This window comes from Lactuca saligna, chromosome 8 (assembly GCF_052625555.1).
Source record: "Lactuca saligna cultivar CGN05327 chromosome 8, ASM5262555v1, whole genome shotgun sequence".
In the NCBI taxonomy this organism is placed as follows: domain Eukaryota; kingdom Viridiplantae; phylum Streptophyta; class Magnoliopsida; order Asterales; family Asteraceae; genus Lactuca; species Lactuca saligna.
The window spans coordinates 21,082,579-21,105,493 of record NC_136424.1 but is presented as its reverse complement, the minus strand read 5'-3'; the positions used below and the strand labels follow the sequence as shown (position 1 = coordinate 21,105,493).

At 36.7% G+C, this 22,915-nt stretch overlaps 1 protein-coding gene and 1 non-coding gene across 2 annotated transcripts; both read left to right on the top strand.

Annotated features, from left to right (window-relative positions):
- The first annotated feature begins 7,523 nt into the window (after nucleotides 1-7,523).
- Nucleotides 7,524-7,596, top strand: TRNAK-UUU (transfer RNA lysine (anticodon UUU)). The gene has a single exon. It is a non-coding gene; the product is annotated as a tRNA-Lys (tRNA).
- A 496-nt stretch (nucleotides 7,597-8,092) lies between these two features.
- LOC145013377 (protein ENHANCED DISEASE RESISTANCE 2-like) lies at nucleotides 8,093-12,130 on the top strand. Its single transcript, XM_078972168.1, has 16 exons — nucleotides 8,093-8,590; nucleotides 8,729-8,857; nucleotides 8,949-9,052; nucleotides 9,145-9,275; nucleotides 9,348-9,394; nucleotides 9,479-9,579; nucleotides 9,653-9,748; nucleotides 9,839-9,903; nucleotides 10,011-10,082; nucleotides 10,172-10,318; nucleotides 10,412-10,674; nucleotides 10,759-11,088; nucleotides 11,184-11,378; nucleotides 11,455-11,550; nucleotides 11,630-11,731; nucleotides 11,815-12,130. The coding sequence occupies exons 1-16, from the start codon at nucleotides 8,420-8,422 to the stop codon at nucleotides 11,935-11,937; spliced, it is 2,172 nt and encodes a 723-aa protein (XP_078828294.1). The 5' UTR covers nucleotides 8,093-8,419; the 3' UTR covers nucleotides 11,938-12,130.
- Nucleotides 12,131-22,915: the final 10,785 nt, after the last annotated feature.

Genomic DNA, 22,915 nt, shown 5'->3' with positions numbered 1-22,915 from the left:
ATCGTGAAAGTATGGTGGAACGCGAAGTATGGACCAGAATTCATGTGGGAACGCGAAGAAAAAATGAAGCAAAAGTACCCTCACCTATTCTAGCATTCTGAAATCTAGCTTTCAAACAGAATTTCGGGACGAAATTCCCTCTAACGGGGGATGATGTCACAACTAGAAATTTTGTGTCTTGTAATCACAACACTCAAGTAAAATGTTGAATAAAAAACGTAAGATCATGTAATATGCTTACTTCATGGCAACAAAATTTCAATCAAGTACACCATACAAGCATTTCAAATAGTCAACAAGTAATTGGAAACCCTAGAAGTTCTTGTGTAGGTCCATTTTGGACTATGACTTCCTTATTGGGCCCAATGGGCCAATAAGCTTCCAACTTGACTATCTGGGGCTTAGAACCTTTAAATGGGCTCTAATTGGACCCACTTTCATTTATTTCAACATTTTGGGCCATATTGGGCCTAAAATGAAATAAATCAATTATATGAACTATTATGGACCATAATTAACCTAATCTAGCCTAATAAAGCATAAAAATCACACTTACATTTTATAAGGCCAACAATCATTCAACCTAACTCTAATATGGGCTTAGGGGCAAAAAGCCCAAAAATCCTTTCTCTCCTCTCTCCATTCTCGGCCCAAGACAAGCCCAAAAGAAAAGGAAGAGTTGACTTATTTCATGACACCTCATTTTTGTCCTTAGGTTTTCCATGCAACACACATATCTCCATGCAACAATCTTGTCAAGCTTCTCACTCCTCCCCTCCCTTCTTGTTTCGGCCGAGAGCACACACACACACACACCTCACAAAAACACTCTCCAAATTACTCAAGAATCATCCACTCTCTCCATCCAAGATCTTGAAAATTTGGCTAGAAGCTTAAGGATCTTCATAAAGTGATTCATCATCCAAGGTAAGTTAATGGATAACTTATGATCTAACTCCCTTCACTTCATAAAAATCTCTTCTAAATTCGTTCAATATTGTGATCTTGCACCTTAGAAGCTCCTAAACTCGAGATCTTCAAGGAAAGGTTGCTAGGGCCGAAAATCACCTCATTTCTTTCCATCTCTTCTCCAAAACCGAAACCACACCCAAAGGTAAGCTTCATACTCCCTATTTTTCGGTTTTACAAGTTTTATGGGGGGGGGGGGGATACAAGCAAATGTGTAGATCTATGAGTGTATGTATGCTTTGTGTGATTTCTATGTTTATATTTATGCTCTTATGTGATTGTGGTGTTGGATTTAGTCAAAAAGTCCTTAAAACAGAGATTTACATTAGGTTTTATGAAACTAATATAATTTGCATTATTACACACAAATCATTTCTAGAAAAATAACCAAGTTGGTTAATATGAACATCTTTGGGCTAAAAACCCATTTTTGGACTCAAAATGTGAAAAATATAAAATTAAAGGGCCCAAAATGACAAGATACGAATTTGGATGGTTGAAATGAGTCAAAACAGTTTCAACAAAGTATTTTATGAAAATATAATCTCTTGAAGGATCAAAATGTGAAATTTTAGGCATAATGGGCCAAAAATGAACATTTCGGCCCAATAAGGCCCAATTTGCGAGATTTTCAAATTAGAGGGGCTGAAACTATACTTTTCTGTAAAACAGGGGACTACTAGTGCTCTAAGTCCATTTCAAGGGTTAAAAATACTTTTCATATTTAAAAGAGACCAAAGATGCAAAAAATTTCTATTTTGGGCCAAAAGTGTAAAACTTGCGAAAATAGAGGGTTCAGCCGAGAAAACTTCATTTTGAGGGACTAAAACTGTTTTTCAAATAAATTTGAGCTGAAAAATACCTTTTCAACAAGTTTTGATACTAAAATGTCAAGAAAAATGGTTTAAGGACTAAAATATAAATTCTTTTATTCAAAGGGTCAAATTTGTAAATTTATCCAAAAGAAAGGGGCTGCAAAAAGAAAATCCTAATGTTTTAACCAATAAATCCGTTATGATAAAATACTAGTACCACGACTACCGACGAAATATAATACACATTCAACATCAAAATCGTTATCAAACGAATTGATTCGGTCTCGAATCTACAACGAATCCAAAATTAATACACGGCGAAACTTCAATACACACGCGGAAATTCACCAGAAGTCAATACACATGCGGAAATTCACCAAAAGTCAATACACACGTCAGAATTCACCAGACGTCGATACACCATCTTGGGGCCCGAAAGTTTCAAATCGTGCTTGTTGGGCCTAGCTAGTCCAATGACATGATCTTTAGGCCCAAAGGTAACTCGCTTACATGTCGTTGGGTCTTATATGACCTAATTTCGTGTAAAAGGACTTTCAATGGCTTTTGTGCTGTTGGGCCCCAAGGGTCCTTTGGTACTGCCAGCAAAGTCGAGAATTCACCAATGCGAGTCGGGCCAAGGGCCCTTCGCATTCACGATAGCCTTGAACAACCTATGGAAATACCGGGGGCTTCGCACCCTCTTTTCTCCTTGGCTGTGGGGATATGAGAAGTCGGGGTGGTTCGATTAAGTGAATGATACGGACAACGCCTAAGGGATCGTTTGTATAGTTGTAAACTAGTCGTTTTCATTAATGCGTGTTTATAACGATTCACAAACCATAATTAATCCAATGACACCTGGAATTATCGAATACACACGTCGTAACGGTACAACAAAATATATAACGCGTAATTCAAAGTATTAGGAAAACATCAGGTTTTCCTAGGGTTTTCAATACATACACCTGCGAGATGCATACCAAGTCTAACAATTTTTCTTACATTTATAGAAACAAACAAGCATACTTACGGATCTTCACACTTTTCATACGATACTCTTTTCAGAAAATATCAGATTTTCTGGTGGTTTTCAAAACAATACAAAACGTTTTATTTCAAACATTACTTATGAACTCACCAACATTTCATATATTGATGTTTTTTTGTCAAAATGCTTGTATTCTCAGGTAACAGGTAAGTCGAAGGGAAAAATGCATTCAGTGATGTCATGTTGTTTGTTTAACTAGTATCGAACAATCTACTTTTGGGAATGTAATGTTTTGAAACAATATACTAAATGTAAACACTACCAGTTGTACTATTTCAATGCATGGTGATGAATGATGTTATGTTTCATGTATATTCACTGTGATGGTATTCAATTGAGTCACAACAGCCCTCGAATGTTTCCGCCGTCTGGTTCGGGGGTGTGACAATATGTTGCATGAGAATGTTTTCGTATGATAGTTATAAATCACATATGATTGATTACAACAAAAGTATAGCAAAAAATTTATGTTATTCACACGAGGATAATCATTTGTTTACTTGTATCCCCCTTTAAAAGTGTATAAAAGCATTTACAAAGCATTTGAAAACGTAGTTATAGGGGTATGAATTCACTTGATAGATTGAAGAAGGTGAGAGGAAAACCGAACATAACTTCGACAGGAGAAAACTGATTCCTTGGGATTTTAGGGAATCTCGGGAGTGTAGAACCTTCCTTCGGGACTTGGATGTGAAGACTAGGGCTTCGGGATGGCTTCAGGGGGTTAAAATGCAGAGCTTTGGCACGAGAGATAAGAGAATTGAGCACCTAAACCCTAAACCATTGGTTTCTATTTATAGGGGTGAAATCTAAGGTTCACGTCATGAGTTTGGGTGGTTCACGTCGTGAGCTCGACTTAATTCCTCTCGTAGACTTGACAACTTGTTGATAGGCTCTGGAACCCATCAGTCACAGGTTCACGTCGTGAGTTTGGGTGGCTCACGTCGTGAGCTGCCTAACAGCCTCGAGTTTTGTGTCTCAAACTTGTAAAATCCGTAACTTCTGCGTATGAGCTCCATTTTCGACGTTCTCTATATCCACGCGTAGGCGAGATTATGATCTACAACTCTCGTTTAAACTTCGTCAACTAATTTTGAATTTATTTTTAATATTATATTTTTAATAGGCCGGGACCGGAAAAGTCTGTTAAAAATCCATAACTTCTTCATCCGATGTCTGTTTTCGTCAGACTTTTTACCGTTGCTCTACTATTGTTGAGATGTTCGATTCTCATTTAGGTTGTTTCATCCAAAAATCCCTCGATCTCTATTTTGAGTTTTTAGCTATCTACCACGATCCCGAAACCTAGAAAAATCATAACTTCCTCATACGAAGTTGGATTTTGACGTTCTTTTTATGCACGCTCACGGTTTAGTATAATCTATGACTTTCGTTTAGATACCTAAGGCTAAAAATCATTTTATTGATTTTCACTTTTTACGTTTGCCAGTGTTTTACCGGTTTTGATACGAATTTTCGATTGGTCATATCTTCTTCGTTATAACTCAGATTTTTGTGTTCTTTATATTTCTGAAAACCTTGACACGATAACTATCATTTTAGGCAACCTAATAGAGACTTTTGAACATTTTATTTTAAAGTCATTACATTGATTCGAAATATCGGGTTGTCACAATTAATCCAATAAGTTGTCCAGGAACAGTTCCCACAATGTAACAATATGCTCACCATGTTGTGGCGATTAGGGTTTCTCACGAATGTTTGTCCTGAGGCTGCCAGCCTGCCATGTTGTGGCAGATGCTTGGCCAATAATGTTGATTTTTGGCTGTTAACCTTGATCGTCGATTGTTGACTTTTTGACAAAGATTGAATTTTAGTCAACTCGACGTTTTTGGGGCTATAGATTGAGGATGTACCTCTAATTTTTGTATAGGTAGCTCATAGCACTAGTGTTTGTTTATTGTGAGCTATATTGATAATCTACTAGTCTACGAGGTGGATTTTGTCAATATACTCTGTACTACAGTATGTATCATTGTATGTAGGATATTGATATGTTGTAGTAATATGTTAGATTGGTATATTTGTTATTATTGCATATGTTTGTTGGTCATTGTTTGTTTGTTTGCATATGTCAACATATTAAGGTTGGGTTGAGGCGGTCATGCTTTGTGTTATAGGACAAGAGACTCAGGAGGTTCAGTTGATATTGTAGGCCCAAGAAGAGCAATCCAACTTTATTCTATAGGCTCATAAACCTTGCGAGGCGGTCCAGTCAGACTATATGTTCATGTGTACATGCATTGTATGTGTGTTGTTGGGTGGGTATTTTGAGGGAACTCACTAAGTTTTGGTTTATAGTTATAGATTTAAATGTTTCAGGCACTTCAAAAGAACGGGGAAGGTGGATGCATGATCGTGCCTATCATCCCATTGATTTTTGTTTTAGAAATATTATTTGACACTCTAACTTTTACGATTATGTTTTGAAACAATGAATTGGATAGCTTATGATTTTCTTGAAAACGCCTTTTAAAATTGAAAGATTATACTATGATAAGATGATGCAGTCATGGGAAAATAATTTGATATCAGACATACTCTAGCGGATATTTAATCCAAATTATAGACTTGTTTTTGTATTCTTTCATGATACGTTTACGTTCTTAAATTTTCTTTTACGACAAAGAATGTGTATATTGGTCTAGCGGTATCAGATCTTTAAAAATGTGTTCATCTCAGAAGTTGTTAAGGGTTCAAATCTTGTGATGGACAATTGTATTATAAAAATATAAGATTTTACAAGATGTATATGTTAACCATTCTAAAATAAATAAATAGATGACATATTTTCTCTATTATGAACCAATATTTTATTTAATTTATCAGGAAAACTGCAATAAAGTCCTTGCATATTGGCCTCATAATCGATTTAGTTCTTATATTTTTTTTATTCAATTAAGTCTCAAATATTGGTAATCGTATTCAATTTAACCATTTGACCATGTCAACAAGCCATATAACTTTCAAAAATTACATTTTTGGCCCATATTTCAAAATTTATTACAAATTTGGTCTAAAATTTACACTTTTGGCACAAATTTTAATTTTTATTACAAATTTGGTCCAAAATTTGCCATTTTTGCCCAAATTTTAGAATTTTATTATGAATTCATCCTTACTTTAATTTTTTTTTACAACTTTTTTTTCTCAAAAATTTCTTTATAATATGTTTTTTCTTTATAAAAACATATTTATACAAAAACAATATATTTTCACATAAAAATCTTATATTTTCTATGTAAATTTTAAAAAAAAAAAAAAGTTGTATATGAAATACCTACTTATAAAAATAGGTATTTATTAAGTATATAACTATACACAAATCCGTTTTTATAAAAAAAAAGTATACAAACATGTATTTTATTAAAAAATGTATACAAACATCTATATATATATATATATATATATATATATATATATATATATATATATATATATATATATATATATATATATATATATATATATATGCACACAAATAGGTGTGTATCTATATATTTTTTTAAAATCATGTTTGTTTATATTCTTTTATAAAAACGTGTTTGAATAATTTTTTATATAATACGTATTTGTATATATTTTATATAATACGTATTAATATATGCACACAAATAGGTGTATATTATATTTTTTTATAAAATCGTGTTTGTTTACATTTCTTTATATATATATATATATATATATATATATATATATATATATATATATATATATATATAGGTGTTTGTATACATTTATAATAAAATAGATGTTTGTATATATTTTTTTGTAAAATACATGTTTGTATGTATTTTTTTTTATAAAAATGGATTTGTATATATTTATGTACTTAATAAATACCTATTTTTATAAGTAGATATTTCATATACAAAAAACTTTTTATATAGAAAACATACGATTTTTATGTGAAAATATGTGTCTTTTTGTATAAATATGATTTTATAAAAAAAAAAATTAGGAACAAATTTTTGATAAAAAAATTGTAAAAAAATAACGTTATATTGAATTCATAATACAATTCTAAAATTTGAGTAAAAATGGTTAATTTTTTACCAAATTTATAATAAAATTTAAAATTTGGGTTAAAAGTGTAAATTTTAGACCAAATTAGTAACAAATTTTGAAATCTGGGTCAAAATTATAATTTTTAAAAGTTGGATGACCTGTTGATCGAGCTAAATGATTAAATTGAATACGATTAACGATATTTGAGACTTAATTGAATATAAAATATATAATTACTAAATCGATTAAAAATCTAATATATAGATTTTATTATAGTTTTTTTCTAATTTCTTCAATAAAACATCATATCTAAAATATAAATGAGAGTACTGCAAGAAAAGTACAGTAAGTAAACATCCATCCAGTTGGATATGTGTCAACTCATCATCAAAATCATTAAAAGCATTGTTTTTTAATGTTACTTTGTTTCATACCATTTGATTGAAAAGTTTTGGTAACAAATTTGTCGGTACCCATAAACTTAAAACAAAATAATAGTAAGGAGTTTTAGAAATTACTTCAATAAATGGGAATAAAATACAATTGTATGAATGCTGTTGTATAGGAAAAAATGATAAATATTAAATTCATTTATATCTTTTAAAAATCATTGTTCTTGTAAGTGTATGTCATAAATTTATATATTCGGTAAATTACAAAATGCCGTTCTAGCTCAGTTGGTAGAGCGCGTGGCTTTTAACCACGTGGTCGTGGGTTCGAGTCCCACGGATGGCGATAATAAGCTTTTTTATTTTTACTGATTATATCATCTTTGTCGCTGTACAAGGATGGTGATGTGGAACTTTTATTAGAATATTTTTGAGTTCTTATAGTAGTATATAATTAAAGTATTTTAATTCGTAATTATATATGTGTATATCTATCTGTCTCAATACATGAACGCAATCTATGTTTTGATCAAGATAAACCAAGCCTAAATGAGCTTTTGAGTTATAACTTGGTCTTTTAAAGTATATTATTAAGTAATAATGCAAAACTATAATGATAATAACAAGAAAAAAGTTGAAAACACAAGGCTATATAAAAAAAAAAAAAAAGTAGCATTCGAAATCAAAAAAGTATATTCTTGCCTATATATTACAAGCTGTATTAAATAAACAAAAGTAATGGTGGTAGTATTCTAAATTAAATAAGATTTATTATCGGCATAACATAACTTAAAAATCCACAAATAGAAAATGGTATAAAAGCCACAAATGCATCAAAATGAAAAGTCTGTTCTTATTTCATTGATAGTTATAACGGGAGGAGAGGGAATAGAATCAAAATACAAGTTTCTTTGATTTCCCGGAGAATCTAACAAGAAGGGTTTGATCAGCTTTTTAGTTTTTAATTCTCTGATTCCCTTCTGTGGAATCAGAGGATCATCATCATCATCATCATTATCATTAATCATTACCCTCTCTTGTTCTTCCCCAATTATTCAATCTGTTTGCATTATAATAAATTCAGGCGAAACAATCTTCTTGGTTGTTTAGGAATTCAAAATCTTGCGATTAACAAAATTATAATTTGAGGGTATCAATCTCCTGGAAAAATGGAAAATCAAACAATGGATGCGTTAAAATCTGATGGAAGAAGAATGGAGGGATGGTTGTATCTCATTCGATGCAACCGACTTGGATTACAATACTCTCGCAGAAGATATTTTATTCTCGAAGAAAATTACCTCAAGAGCTTCAAATCAAAACCTACATCAGATTCACAGGTACATTCTTCATTTCTAAACTTATCCAGACATTGATCGTAATTGTAGAATCACACAACACATTGTTGTTTGGATTTTGATTATATGATGTTCTAGCTATCGTCGCTTTCAATTTCTTTGCATTTTTTTATTTTTCAGAAACCACTAAGAAGTGCGATTGTAGATTCTTTCATACGAGTTAATGACAATGGAAGAGAGAGCTTGAGTAGAAAAGTGTTTTTCATTTTCACCCTTTACAATACTTCAAATCACAACGATTGTCTCAAGGTACGCAACTATATATTCTTATCATCAAGAACATTCATTCTTCTTTTCACGTTGTGATCATTACTTGTTAAAATCTCGATTATTCTTTCAGTTGGGAGCAAGCAGTCCAGAAGAAGCAGCTAGATGGATACATTCGTTACAGGATGTTGCAATGGAACCAGGAACAAATTCAAAGAGAAGATGGCAGCCATTTAGGTACACCCATCACCCATGCATGAAGATCATTAAAAAATTCACAACGAATCTGAACACCTGATCATAATCAAAACTTTTTGTTTTCTCCACAGATTGAACGATTCCAAGAACACTACTCGTAAAAATTCTGTGGATTGGACCTCATCAGCAAACATGCATGTCGATGCCATGACATCTGACGTGATTGCTCCTTCGCACTGGAAAATCTTCGGTTGTAAAAACGGTATGATGGTAAATATGTAATTCAACATTCGAAACTCTAAACTTCTTATCATTTCACATTTTTCTTTCATAGGATTACGTTTATTCAAAGAATCAAGAGATAATAATTCAGCTGAACGGGTATATTTTACACTTTTACCGTGCACACAAAGTGTTCGATGAAATGTCTTCCATTCTCTTAAACATACAAGTTACCATTTACAGACTTCGAATGATCATCCTGCTATAATGGCTGTTGGTGTGATCGAGGGAACTTCAGAATCTGTTTTCAGAACTTTTATGTCACTCGGCCTATCTAGATCAGAGTAAAAGCTTCTTTTATTTTGTCATTATAAAATATTATTACATACAATCTAACCAGTAGTCAAACACAAACAGATGGGACTTCTGCTTCTACCATGGTAGTGTGGTTGAGCATCTCGATGGTCATACAGACATAATACACGTTCAACTATGCCGGGATTGGCTTCCATGGTAATAATTCTTAAAAAATAATTTTATATTCTCATTGTTACTCACTTCAAATAAGATTCTTCTATTTTGTCATTATTACATTACTTTTAGGGGAATGAGTCGAAGAGATTTACTTTTACGACGATATTGGAGGAGAGAAGATGATGGAACTTATGGTATTTGAAATTTTCATTTTCACCTTGTTTATCTTTTTACTAATTCGCAAAATAATAGCAATGTATGAGATATTGTTGTGTTGTAACTTTTTCACTTTTGTTGATAGTAATTCTATGCCATTCTGTAATCCATAGCGATTGTCCACCGCAACAAGGCTACGTAAGAGCTTGGCTTCAAAGTAATGTATGCTTTTCTGAATCAAATTTGATTCGTAAAAATGTATTTTTTGTTACTTACGAATGTGATTTTGATTGATTGATTATCCAGGTGGGGGGTTTGTTGTGAGTCCTTTGAATCAAGGAAAAGAATGTGTAGTCAAACACATGCTTTCACTCGATTGGAAGTTATGGAGATCGTATTTGCCAAAAACACCTGCTCGATCCATGACTATACGCATGCTTAGCAGAGTTTCAGGTATTGATTTCATTTCAAATTTTCAATCGCAGAAAAAAAAAATTGTGTATATTTACTGCACGCCAAGTGTTTGATGAATTGTCTGCTGTTTAGCGCTGAAAGAACTGTTTAAAGCGAAAGGAGGTGGTGAATTTCCGTCGGAGTTTTTAACCGGAGAGGTGGAATCGTTTCAAACGGGAGACGAACAAATGAAACAAGAAGTCGAAGTCGACCCGATTCAAATCAATGAAAACGACAAAATGGAAGACGCGAATGATGCTCCGGTTTCAGGTTCTTCAAGTCTCATTGGATTAAACGACGATGAGTTCTTCGATATCCCTGAAGAATCCGACAAAAACAAACCTCATTCCGACACTGTATAACTTTTTAACCCTTTTTCACTTTTCGGAAACTAATCTCTGATTACTGATTACATACATGATTTTTGGGGTTTTTTGTAGCCTGGATTGTCGACAGCTGCTGGATTTGTGAAAAAATTACATGTTCTTGCAGCTCAAAAGAAGGGTTACATCGAGTTACAAAACGTCGATTGGGACGCAAGTACTTCGCCATGTTTCGGATCGACTTTGCTCCGAGATTTGACCCATAACACGCCGTGTACGTGGTCGTCTTCTGATCCATCGTTGTTTCTTGTTCGTGGTGAAAATTATCTGAAAGACAACCAGAAGAACAAAGCCAAAGGAACGATGATGGAAATGATCGCTGCAGACTGGTTACAATCTGATAAACGAGAAGATAATCTTGCAGGAAGATCTGGAGGAATTGTTCATGTATAATCAAATCCATTTTCATTACTACACATTTTTACACAATAATCGAACAGAATTTACGCGTAACGAATCCACGAATACTGTTTGTTTTGCAGAAATTTGGAGGACAAGGTGGATCGGAGTTTTTCTTTGTGATCAACATACAGGTTCCTGGAACGACGACGTATAATCTTGTTCTGTATTACATGACTCGAACTCCATTGAAGGAATCGCCTTTGTTAGAACGGTTTGTGAATGGAGATGATGGTTTTAGAAACTCGAGATTTAAGCTCATACCGTATATATCTAAGGTTAGAATGGCAAAATTGTAATTTCCCACTTAAATTTGGATTAATAATCATTGAGATTGTTTGTTTTGTTGGTTAGGGTTCATGGTTGGTGAAACAGAGTGTTGGCAAGAAAGCTTGTTTGGTGGGTCAAGCACTCGAAGTCAACTATTTTCGTGGGAAGAATTATCTGGAGGTAATCTTTGACTTTCAAGGTCAAACAAATTGATTTTGACTTTCAGAAATTGGTAGGTTTGACTTTTTGAATTTTATAGCTTGACATTGATGTGGGTTCATCGACGGTGGCACGAGGTGTGGTGAATCTTGTTCTTGGTTACTTGAACAATTTGATCGTGGAAATGGCCTTTTTAATACAAGTAAAGCTTATGAAATATGGTATTTTGATAGAAACTGTGTATATCTGATCTACTGCTCACATGTTGTATTATACTGATTGTAGGCTAACACGCAAGATGAGCTACCGGAATCACTTATCGGGACATGTCGGTTGAACCACATGGATACGTCTAAGTCGGTATCTGTGGAATCCATTGAAAAATCGATTAATAATAATCATAAATAATAATAATAATATGTAGGTGAGATGATGTTTTATCTCGAGCCAACAAATGTATATATCATGTAAACTTGATTTTTTTTTTTTGGATGGCTTGTAGATGTGGATATGTGAATAATATGCATTCACAAAACAAAACAAAAAATGTTTTTGGATACGTTTTGTTTCGTATCATCGGTGAATAACTTGAACCAATAATGAAGGATGATAAAACCCCATTGAAATTTTTATATAATTCAAGCCCATTATGAACGAAATAAGTCACACAACCTATAAAACAAAAAGATAAAATTAATGCTTTTTAGTTTTTTTTTTAAATATTATATATCTGGGCTGAATAAGCCCATCAATTTGATCTTTTAGTTGAAGTACAGCCCAATTTTAGAAAAGTATATGATTAGGTTGGAGTACTTTTTTTTAACGGTGTCTATAATTACACACATTTCTTCTTCCTTTATTTAAATTAAAAATTAAAAAAAGATTTATAAGCCAAACAAATTAATCTAGACGATCTCCACTAAACTGGCTAGAAATATGAATAAAGAAATTTATCAAAATATTTGGAAAAAACAAGACGTCCACATCATTATTTTCCTTCCTTTTCTTTTTTCAAATATTTGTCGTTTTCATTTCTTAAGGAGAACTGAACAAACCTACCACAGTCCTCATATGATATGCAATTAATGGCTCAAACTTCGCCGCCGATAACGGTGATTTTCTCACAATCTTTATAATTTAAAAGTAGTTATAATGTTTTTGGAAAGGGAACTTCCCTAACGAGGGTTTTCCGGGCCAGCTTTCGCGCACCGACTAATCCCCCGCTGCAAACATAAAGCTTTGTCTCATGCCCTGGAGTCACTGCAGGCGAACCTCCATGGCCACAAGGGCTGAGTGGTGCCAGGATTTGAACATGGGTCAATAGGTTATCCACCATATCTTTCACATGCCTTACCAAGTCACCACAACCCAAGTGGTTAAGTAGTTATAATGTTTAAAATACAATAAGATGTATTTTATTATAAATAACTAGATCGTAAAAAAAATATTATAATACATTAATCTATTATGTTTTTAAATACTATTTTTGGAGAAAATACTTTTAGATGGACACATGTTATAAGAAAATGATCTTTATTAAGGGAAAATAACTTAGAAGATTAAGGAATTTTCGATTTTGTTTATATTTAATTATTTTTTTACAGCATTTAACAGTGAATTTTCTATTGCGGGTAAAATGAAAAAAAAATGTTTTATAAATCTATTTTTATATATTTTTCTTATTTTGATAACAAATAATCAAACATTAAAAATAACTTAACAACCACAGTAATTATAATAAATGAAAATTATGGTGATAATCATTCAAACATTATTTTCATTTGGAACTTCAAAATTTTACAAGCGAAGATGTATCTTCAAGTGGATGAGAATGTCAAACACTCCCACAATCAGTTGGATAAAATTCATGAAATCGAAAGCGTAACCAAATGGAAAATGTTCTAAAAAATTTAACAAATTTCAGTTTCCAACTTTAAACATCTAATCTAAGCTTATATAGTTTTTTTTAATAAGACTTTGAAACTTGGGATGTCCAAGAAAAACGAAAATGGATAACCAATTTAATCAAATTAGATATGAATATTTGGTTGGGGCTATTCTGTTTCTGAGGAATTCATTTTGTAAAATAATATGAAACTTATATTTGGTAAAGTCTAAGATGATTGAATACACGTATTTGGGATACAAAAATGAAATATGAGAAGACTGCACGTTCCAATCGCTAAAGATACATAAGTCTTGGCACATTCATTTTCATTCCTTCGTTGCTATTAAAGGCAAATAGGTAAAATTGGATAATGTAATTGGTTTATTTTATTTATTTATTTTTGCTGGTATCAAATATGAAATACTTGAATACAATGACAAATATTTATTACGATAAGAGTTAACTATAAAAAATAATAATAATTCAAAAAAAAAAAAAAAAAAAAAAAAAAAAAAAAAAAAACTTATGCTATGCAATGGGATTGGGGGTTTTTTTTTTTTTTTTAATGTATTACAGTAGTTTAGTGAAAGTCAGAAACTAGAAGCAACTAGTCCACAAAATATGGTGGCAGAATTGTGAATGACGTAGATATATTCTATAAGTTAATAAGACAATTTTTGTAACTATTTACAAACAGGGGTCAAACCTGCTAAAATACAAAAATATTACACTTATAGTCATATAAACTGTTTCTGAGAAGAAAAAAAAAAGTTTATAAAGACCCTTTCTATAAATTAAAATTTTGCTATGACAAAATTTACCAAAATGTAATACTTTTGTTGCAGGGATTAAATCTATCAAAATGTGTAACTTTTGTTACAGGGACTAAATCTGCCAAAAGGTTTTACAGTAATTAAATCTATGAAAATATAAAACATTTGGCATAAGGATTAAATATGCCAAAATATAAAAGTGTAACGTTCAGTTTAAATTAAATAAATAATTAACCCTAAACCTCAAGATGTATAATACATTTTATTGTAGCTCTAAATCCATAATATCATAGCGGGGTGTTGGTCTTCGGGAGTTAAAAGTCATAATTGAGAGTTTGTAAAGAATTTTGATGGTTGAGGGTTGTTTAGTAAATTATGGATGTAATTTGAAAAGGATTTCGGAAGTCATGGTGTGTTTGGTAGATTATGGACTTATTATGAAAGGATTATTAGATGCAGGGGCTAAAGGGTAAATTATGGATTTAAATTGAAAAAGATCTTGAAGTAAGGGACTTGAACCCAATGCTATCTCCTTCCCGTTCAAAGTTCATCATTTCTAAAACCCTAACCCTACTTGTCTCTTCAGTCGCCACCCTCACTTCAACCACCTCCGGCGCCGCCCTCCCAGTCACTAAAACACCACCATCGTGCCCATGCAGTCAGCGACAACGAAGACCATCGACGAAGCTATGAGCACCCGCAGCCACCTTTCCGCCGTCCTTTTTCTTCGTCTTCTTTTCTATCGCCGCTCACATCCTCACTCTGCTGTTACCGGTGCCATTCCGACCACCCCACGCTTCAACTCCTCCCAAAGTAGCTAGCCGCCGCCACCACCGCTAGTACAACCCATATTTCGGTTGTCCGGTCAAGATTCACCACCGTGAGGAAGGACCAATAACGGGTGTATGTTCACGTGAAGGCGTGTCGCGGTGATCCTTGGATATGCGTGTGTCTGTGATCGTTAGCCGGAAAGCATGGAAAACCTCCATGGCCGCCAACCATGCTGGATGCTGCCACCTTTTCTCTTTTTGCCACTGCCAGCCACCGTGAAGGGTGGCTATGTGTGTGTTTTGTGTATGAGAGAATGTGTTGTATGGGTTTGTAACACCATAGATTTTCAAACAAAATTTTCATTTTAAAAATCACATAATTCTCATAAACACATTTCATAAAACCCCAAAGTGTCAAATTATCAAAAAGACATATCCATAATAGTTTGAACAAAAATTCAGGATCCTCAAAAACATAACTCCATCTCGTGTGTACAATCAAGTCGGCGACTTCCTGCAATCATGAGAGGTACCTGAAACACATATCACATAACACAGTAAGCATGAAGCTTAGTGAGTTCCCCAAAATACCACACACATCTCATTAGCCTCTTATGGGTATATCTCGAATAAAACCCTACAAACAATGTGTCTCAATGGAGCCCTCCGGCCCCACAACTTGGGTGGACCCTCCGGTCCTAACTCAATAAAGCTTAGAATAATACACAACATAAATCACAAAGACATAATAAAGTATATCACAATACTTAATATAAACATACAAGACCCTTCGGTCGCACAAAGTTACCACTCATGGTAAGTATAGTGAAAAGACTCACCTCATAAGCAAGCAAATAAACCTCGTACTCGAATCACCCGTCTAGCCTCCGCCTAACACATACCATAATTATCTCTAATTAATAAACAACCCTCAAAGAAGCTAGGCTAAACTCACTACAAATTCCCAGAAGGATAAAAAAACCATTTTACCCTTCCATGGCCTCTACAGTCCATAATTTGACCAAACCCGAAAAGTCAACAAAAGTCAACTGCAGCGCGTACGCTGGGCGTACAGCCTCTATACGTTGGGCGTACGACCTCGCCATGCATGCATCGGGGGTCCTCGACACTACGCTAAAAGTCAACAAAAGTCAACTGCAGGGCGTACGCTGAGCGTACAACCCCTTTACGTGGGGCGTACGACCTCGCCATGCATGCATCAAGGATCCTCGACACTACGTTGCGCGTAACTGGGAGTACGCTCAGTGTATGTCCCAGACTTGTTGTTCCCACTCTCTTGGTCTTAATCCGTTAAGACCATAGCTATACTCTCAAATCTGGACTCCCTAAAGGCCCATACTTTATAAAGTTCGTGACTTTAAGCCTTTGCATGGCAGAGCAAGTCCCAAACCCAAAAAATCTCACTCTTTACTCCAAAAAAATGCTCATATCTCGTGCATAGGGTGGTTTTAATGTCCAAGACCCTGTTTTCTGAGTCCACTCCACTATAAACACTTAAAGGAACAAATATTCGACTCTGGAGTTCAACAACTCATAAAGATTCACGCTTTGGGGATAAAAACCCTAAAATGAACCATAATATGCACAAATCAAAAAGGATGAGAAAGCTTTGAGCTTTGTACCTTCAAATGATGCTCCAATCACAGAAAAGCTCAGATCCAAAGCCTGGACTCCAACTATATTCTCTTTAATGCCGCTTCTTCACTCAATGAATCCCACAAGAACACTTAGAAGATCATAAATGGTCACACAAGCTAAAGGAATAGAAATTAGGGTTTTAAGAGGGTTAAGGGCTGGAAATGGTGGCCAGACATGAGGCCATCATGTTCCTTAAATAAGGACATACCCCACAATTAGGGTTTTCACTCTGAACCTAGTACGCCCAGCGTACTCGGTGGCCTCCGCGTCCAAATCACAAACATGAGAACGTTGAGCATACACATGCGTACACCCTGCGTACTTAGCTACCACCTTTTTCTCAATTAAAGGGTCAATCTTGACATCTATGATAAAATAAGGGTTTATGAAATACACATGGTTTAGGGATGTTACAATTCGCCCCCACTAAAATCAGACTTCGCCCTCGAAGTCATCTTCTAGAAATAACTCTGGCTACTGCTCGTGCATCTTAGAATCCGGCTCCCAAGTCAACTCGGATCCCTTCCGATGTTAACAATGGACCTGAACCAAGGTCACCTCTTTGTTCCTCAAGACCTTCACCTTCCTATCTAAGATCGTTATCGGCCTCTCAATGTAATTCAAGGTCGCATCTACCTGAATGTCCTCTAAAGGTACCACCGCCATCTCATCGGTTACACACTTCCTCAGCTGGGACACATGGAAGGTGTTATGAATCTAGCTCAACTCTGTAGGAAACTCTAACCGATAAACTACCTTCCCCACTAGGGCAGTCACTCTGAAAAGGACCCATATATCTAGGACCCAACTTTTCCCGCTTCCCAAATCAGATCAACCATTTCCACGGGGATACCTTCAGGAGGATAAAATCTCCGACCTGTAACTCTAGCTCGGATCGTAGCTGGTCTGCGTAACTCTTTTGACGACTCTGGGCCGTCAGTAACCTCTGTCTGACCTGCTGAATCTACTCAGTCATCTTGAGCACTATCTCAATGCCACCCATCATTCTCTGGCCTACCTCTCCCCAACATATAGGAGTTCGAAACCTCCTCCCATATAAGAGGTCAAAGGGAGGCATACCAATACTGGAATGATGGTTGTTATTGTAAGAAAACTTGGCCAAGGGCAAATAAGTGTATGAACTTCCACCGAAGTCTATAACACATGCATGTAGCATGTCCTCGAGCGTCTAAATCATCCGCTCACTCTGCCCGTCTGTATATGGGTGGTATGCGGTACTAAAGTGCAACCGGGTACCCAAATCCTCATGAAATTTCTTCCAGAACCTGGATGTAAAGCACACATCTCGATCTGACACTATCGATGTCGACACTCAATGTCGTGCCACCACCTCTCGTATGTAGATCTTGGCCAATTTCTCTCTATATAGAAGACCTCTCACTGATAGCGAGGAAGTGAACACTCTTTATCAACCGGTCTACAATCACCCATATCGCGTCAACCCTACGTGCAGTCCTCGGTAACTTGGTGATAAAATCCATATGGATTTGTTCCCACTTCCACTGGGGAATCTCTAGATGCTGCAACATACCATGTGGTCACTAATGCTCCGCCTTAACCTGGCGACAGGTCAAGCACCTCTCAACTACCCATGCCACATCTCTCTACATATAGGGCCACCAATAATCCCTCTTCAGATCTATATACATCTTAGTGACTCCCAGGTGGATCGAGATTCTCGATCTATGTGCCTCCTCTGTTAATATGCGTCGAGCTCCACCCATATAGGGCACCTTTATCCACTCATGGAAAGTCATAAGCCCCCGACTATTCGTCCCAAAATAAAAAATATGCCCGATTACCCGCTGTCTCTTAGGTTCTCTGGTCTCACGGCCTCCACCTGGGCCTCTTGGATGGTATCTAAGACTGGAGTCATCACCGTCATCCTCATGCACACAGCTCGGATCAGACTGGAGTCATTACTCGCTGCTCTACGACTCAAGGCATCGACGACCACATAAGCCTCGTCCAGATGATACAAGATCTCACAGTCGTAGTCTTTCACTACATCCGACCACCTCCTCTGTCTCATATTCAGGTTGGGTTGATCCATGAGGTACTTCGGGCTCTTATGGTCTGTATATATGGTACACTGGACTCCATATAGATAGTAGCGCCAGATCTTGAGGGAGAAAACCACCTCCCCGAACTCCAAATCATGTTTGGGATACCTCATCTCGTGAGGCTTCAACTGCCTCGATGCATATGTTATCACGTGCCCCCTCTGCATCAATACCACACCCATCCCTGATATAGATGCATCACAGTAAACCATAAAGTTCTCCACTCCCTCGCGAAGGGCTAACACTGGAGCTTCGCACTCTGGCAAAGAGTCTCAAATGAGGTCTGCTGCTCGGGCCACTAGGCAAAAGTAACACCCTTCCTGGTCAATCTGGTAAGAGGAACATCAATATTGGAGAAATCTATGATAAATCTCTGGTAGTAAGTCCTGATCTCAGATGGGGATTCGGCACCTCCAATCGCATAACTGCCTCAATCTTAGTCAGGTCGACCAAAATCCCATTATGATTAACGAGGTGCCCCAGGAACTGGACCTCTCGTAACCAAAAATCACACTTGGAGAATTTGGCGTAAAGAGGTTCCGTCCTCATTACTCCAAGAATCTCCCGAAGATGCTCCTCGTGATGCTCTCTGGACCTCTAGTATACCATAATATCGTCGATGAACACGATCACTGACCGATCCACACATGGGCTCACACACCTGGTTCACGAGATCCATGAAACGTTGTCGGTGCGTTGATGAGTCCAAAAGGCATCACCACAAATTTGTAGTGCCCATATCGAGTCCTAAAAGTCTTCTTCTGGATATCCCCCTCGCAAAATCTCATCTAATTATATAAATATCTCAAATCAATCTTGGAAAACCAAGATGCCCCCTGCAACGGATCGAATAAATCATTAATCCTCGGTAGTAGATAATGGTTCTTGACCGTTAGCTTGTTCAACTTCCGGTAATCAATGCACATCCGGTGTGAAACATTTTTTTTTTTTGACAAAAAGGATCAGTGCTCCCCATGGTAAGCTACCCAGTCTGATAAAACCTTTCCCCAACAGCTCCTGGAGCTGTGAAGATAACTATTGCAACTCAGGTGGCGCAAGGTGATAAGGTGCCTTGGCAATAGGTGTCGCATCCAGAACCAAATAAGTCTAGAACTCCACCTGATCCTCGGGAGGCACACCCAGCAACTCCTCGGGGAAAACATTCGAGAACTCGCATACTATCGGAACTTCGGAAATAGAACACGACCTCTCTGTAGCAACCCACATATCCATCACGTACGCCAAAAATCCCATACAACCTTGTTATAGACTCTATCTCGCCCTGGCGGCAGAGCAGAAAGCTGATACGGATCTGGTACCCTCTCCATAAACCGTAAGCACTCCCCCACTAGGGTCTCATATGGTTACCATCTGACACTCATAGTCGATCACAGCTCCAAACCGACTCAACCAATCCATGCCCACTATGACATAGACATCACCCATCTCTATCAACACCAGATCTATCGAGAACTCGACACCAAAAATCTCTAGTACACATCCCCGGAATACATTAGTGGAAAAGACTCAACACCTCAGATGTGATACTAATGAGATGACTAAAAGATAAAGACACGAAGGATCGACTCACACCCGAGTCAAATAACACCAAAGCAGGTACATAACTCACAAGAAAAAGTACATATATACAACACAATATAAGCATAGAAAAATCTTAAAATAATAGAAATAGGAAAATACGTACCAAACACGACATCAGGTACTGCACGGACCTCCTCCGCTGTTAGCTGAAAAGCTCTCCCACGAGCTCTCAATGTCTCGACCTTCGTTGGCCGATTATCAATAGCACGTAAAGCAGCAAGATCATAACCCTGGGTTGATCTCTGAATGAGGTAAGGGCACTCGGCCTTTCGATGGCCGGTCTGGTTGCAGTGAAAGCAAACTGCAAACCCCGTAGGGCAATCCTTTGCCATATGCCCCTCTTTGCCACATTTGTAGCAAATCCCTGCCCGAAACGATCCCTCGTGACTCTTGCTACACTTGCCACAAGTGCAGAACTTCTAGCCCCCAAATCTTGATTAGTGGGCTTTGCCCGCTTCATCGCCGGCTGCGACTGTATTGGTCTCCTGTCTCGACCCCGAGACTCCTCCTCCTCTTCGGTCTACAACTCTAGCTCAATCTCGCTGCTTCTAGAATTGGTCTGAATCTTAGCCAATTTCCGGTATGACGAGTTCACCATGAGCTCCCGTATATCCCTCTTCAGTATGTTGAAATATCGATTCGCACGTGCTTGCTCAGTAGACACATGCTCAGGGCAAATCAGCGCCCTCTCATGGAACATCATCGTGATCTCAGTCATAATTTATGTCTTTTGCTTGAGAGACAGAAACTCCTGGGCTAACCATTCCTTCTTTATCGGGGGAACATACTCGTCTCGAAACAATTACGTAAACCTCTCCCATGTCACTGCAGCATGATCTGCAGGAATAAAACTGGCATTCACAAACCTCCACCACTCCTTTGCTCCCAAGCGAAACTGGTTCAGTGCAACCCGAGCTCTCAGGTGCTCGGGGAATCAACACGTGTAAAAACACACCTCAATATCGGAGATCCATCTCACAACAACAATCAGATCATGTGTTATATCAAACTCTGGTGGCTTCGTGTTGCTGAACTCCCGTAGTAACAATTAGTCACCTCCATGTGGCCTAGCAGTGGCGATGGCTGCAACAACAGCAGCCTCAGTAACAGCAGCATAACGCTCATCGAATGTCTCAATCAGTGTGGTCTTAATAGACCCAAATATCTCCAGTATCGCCTCTCGAATGGCTGCGGGCACCTCCTCCTCAATGATCTTGCGGATCTCCTCATCACTGGTCCCACTGCTCCCGGGTTGTGGCGTCTACCCACCATAATGTCTCTAAAACACAACACAAAAATCATTAGAGACTAGCTCAAGCATACTCACACTCGATTACCCATCCCTACATGCTCCTTTGCATCCTAAGGATTCTTACTTGGGTTGCATACAGATCTGGTGTTTTTAGTAGTGCGGGCCCAATACTACCTTCCACACCAACCTGCATTCACCCTAGGTCCTCCTCCTTGGGTCCCAATTCACAAGTACTCTATCCCTTACGAATATCAGACTACTCTCTCAGTAGGCTCCTCATATGCTCATCTAGGTATATCTCCTAGATTATCCCTCGACTAAGAACTCTTTCTAAGTGATTCCTGCTAGATACTCTTACTTAGCACATACTCAAGGCAAATAACATATAACATCGATCAATAGCATCTTCTAACTAAGGCATCACAAATTAGGCAAATTTAGCCCTAAAATATGAAATACCTAACCTATCATCTAGAATGCATCCCTAAAATATCATTAATATCTCATAACACAAACATGTAAGGGGATTTTGGGAAATCACCGTTCGGGCTCTGGCTGATTGCACACACTGCTACATCTTGTTTTTTATCTAAAAACTCTTACTCATTTTAGAAAATCATTTCTTTTGAAAAAATTTCTCAAATCCTCAGTTTGAGTCCATACATACTTGAGAGTACATCTGAATCTCTCAAACCAAGGCTCTGATACCAAGTTGTAACATCGTAAATTTTCAAACAAATTTTTTATTTTAAAAATCACATAATTCTCATAAACACATTTCACAAAACCCCAGAGTGTCAAATTATCAAAAACACATATCCATAATTGTTTGAATAAAAATCCAGGATCCTCAAAAACATAACTCCATCTCGTATGTACAATCAAGATGGCGCCTTCGCACGATCTTGAGAGGTACCTGAAACACATAGCGCATAACATGGTAAGCACGAAGCTTAGTGATTTCCCCAAGATATCACACACATCTCATTAGCCTCTTATAGCTATATCTCAAATAAGACCCTCCAGTCAATGTGTCTCACTGGAACCCTCCAGTCCCACAACTCGGGTGGACCCTCCGGTCCTAACTTAGTAAAGCTCAAAATAATACACCGTATAAATCAAAAAGACATAATACAGGATATCAAAAACTCAATATAAACATACAAGACCCTTCGATCGCACAAAATTACCACTCATGGTAAGTATAGTGAGAAGACTCACCTCGTAAGCAAGCAAATAAACCTCGTACTCGAATCACCAGTCTAGCCTCCGCCTAACACATACCATAATTATCTCTAATTAATAAACGAACCTCAAAGAAGCTAGGCCAAACTCACTACAAATTCTCAGAAGGATAA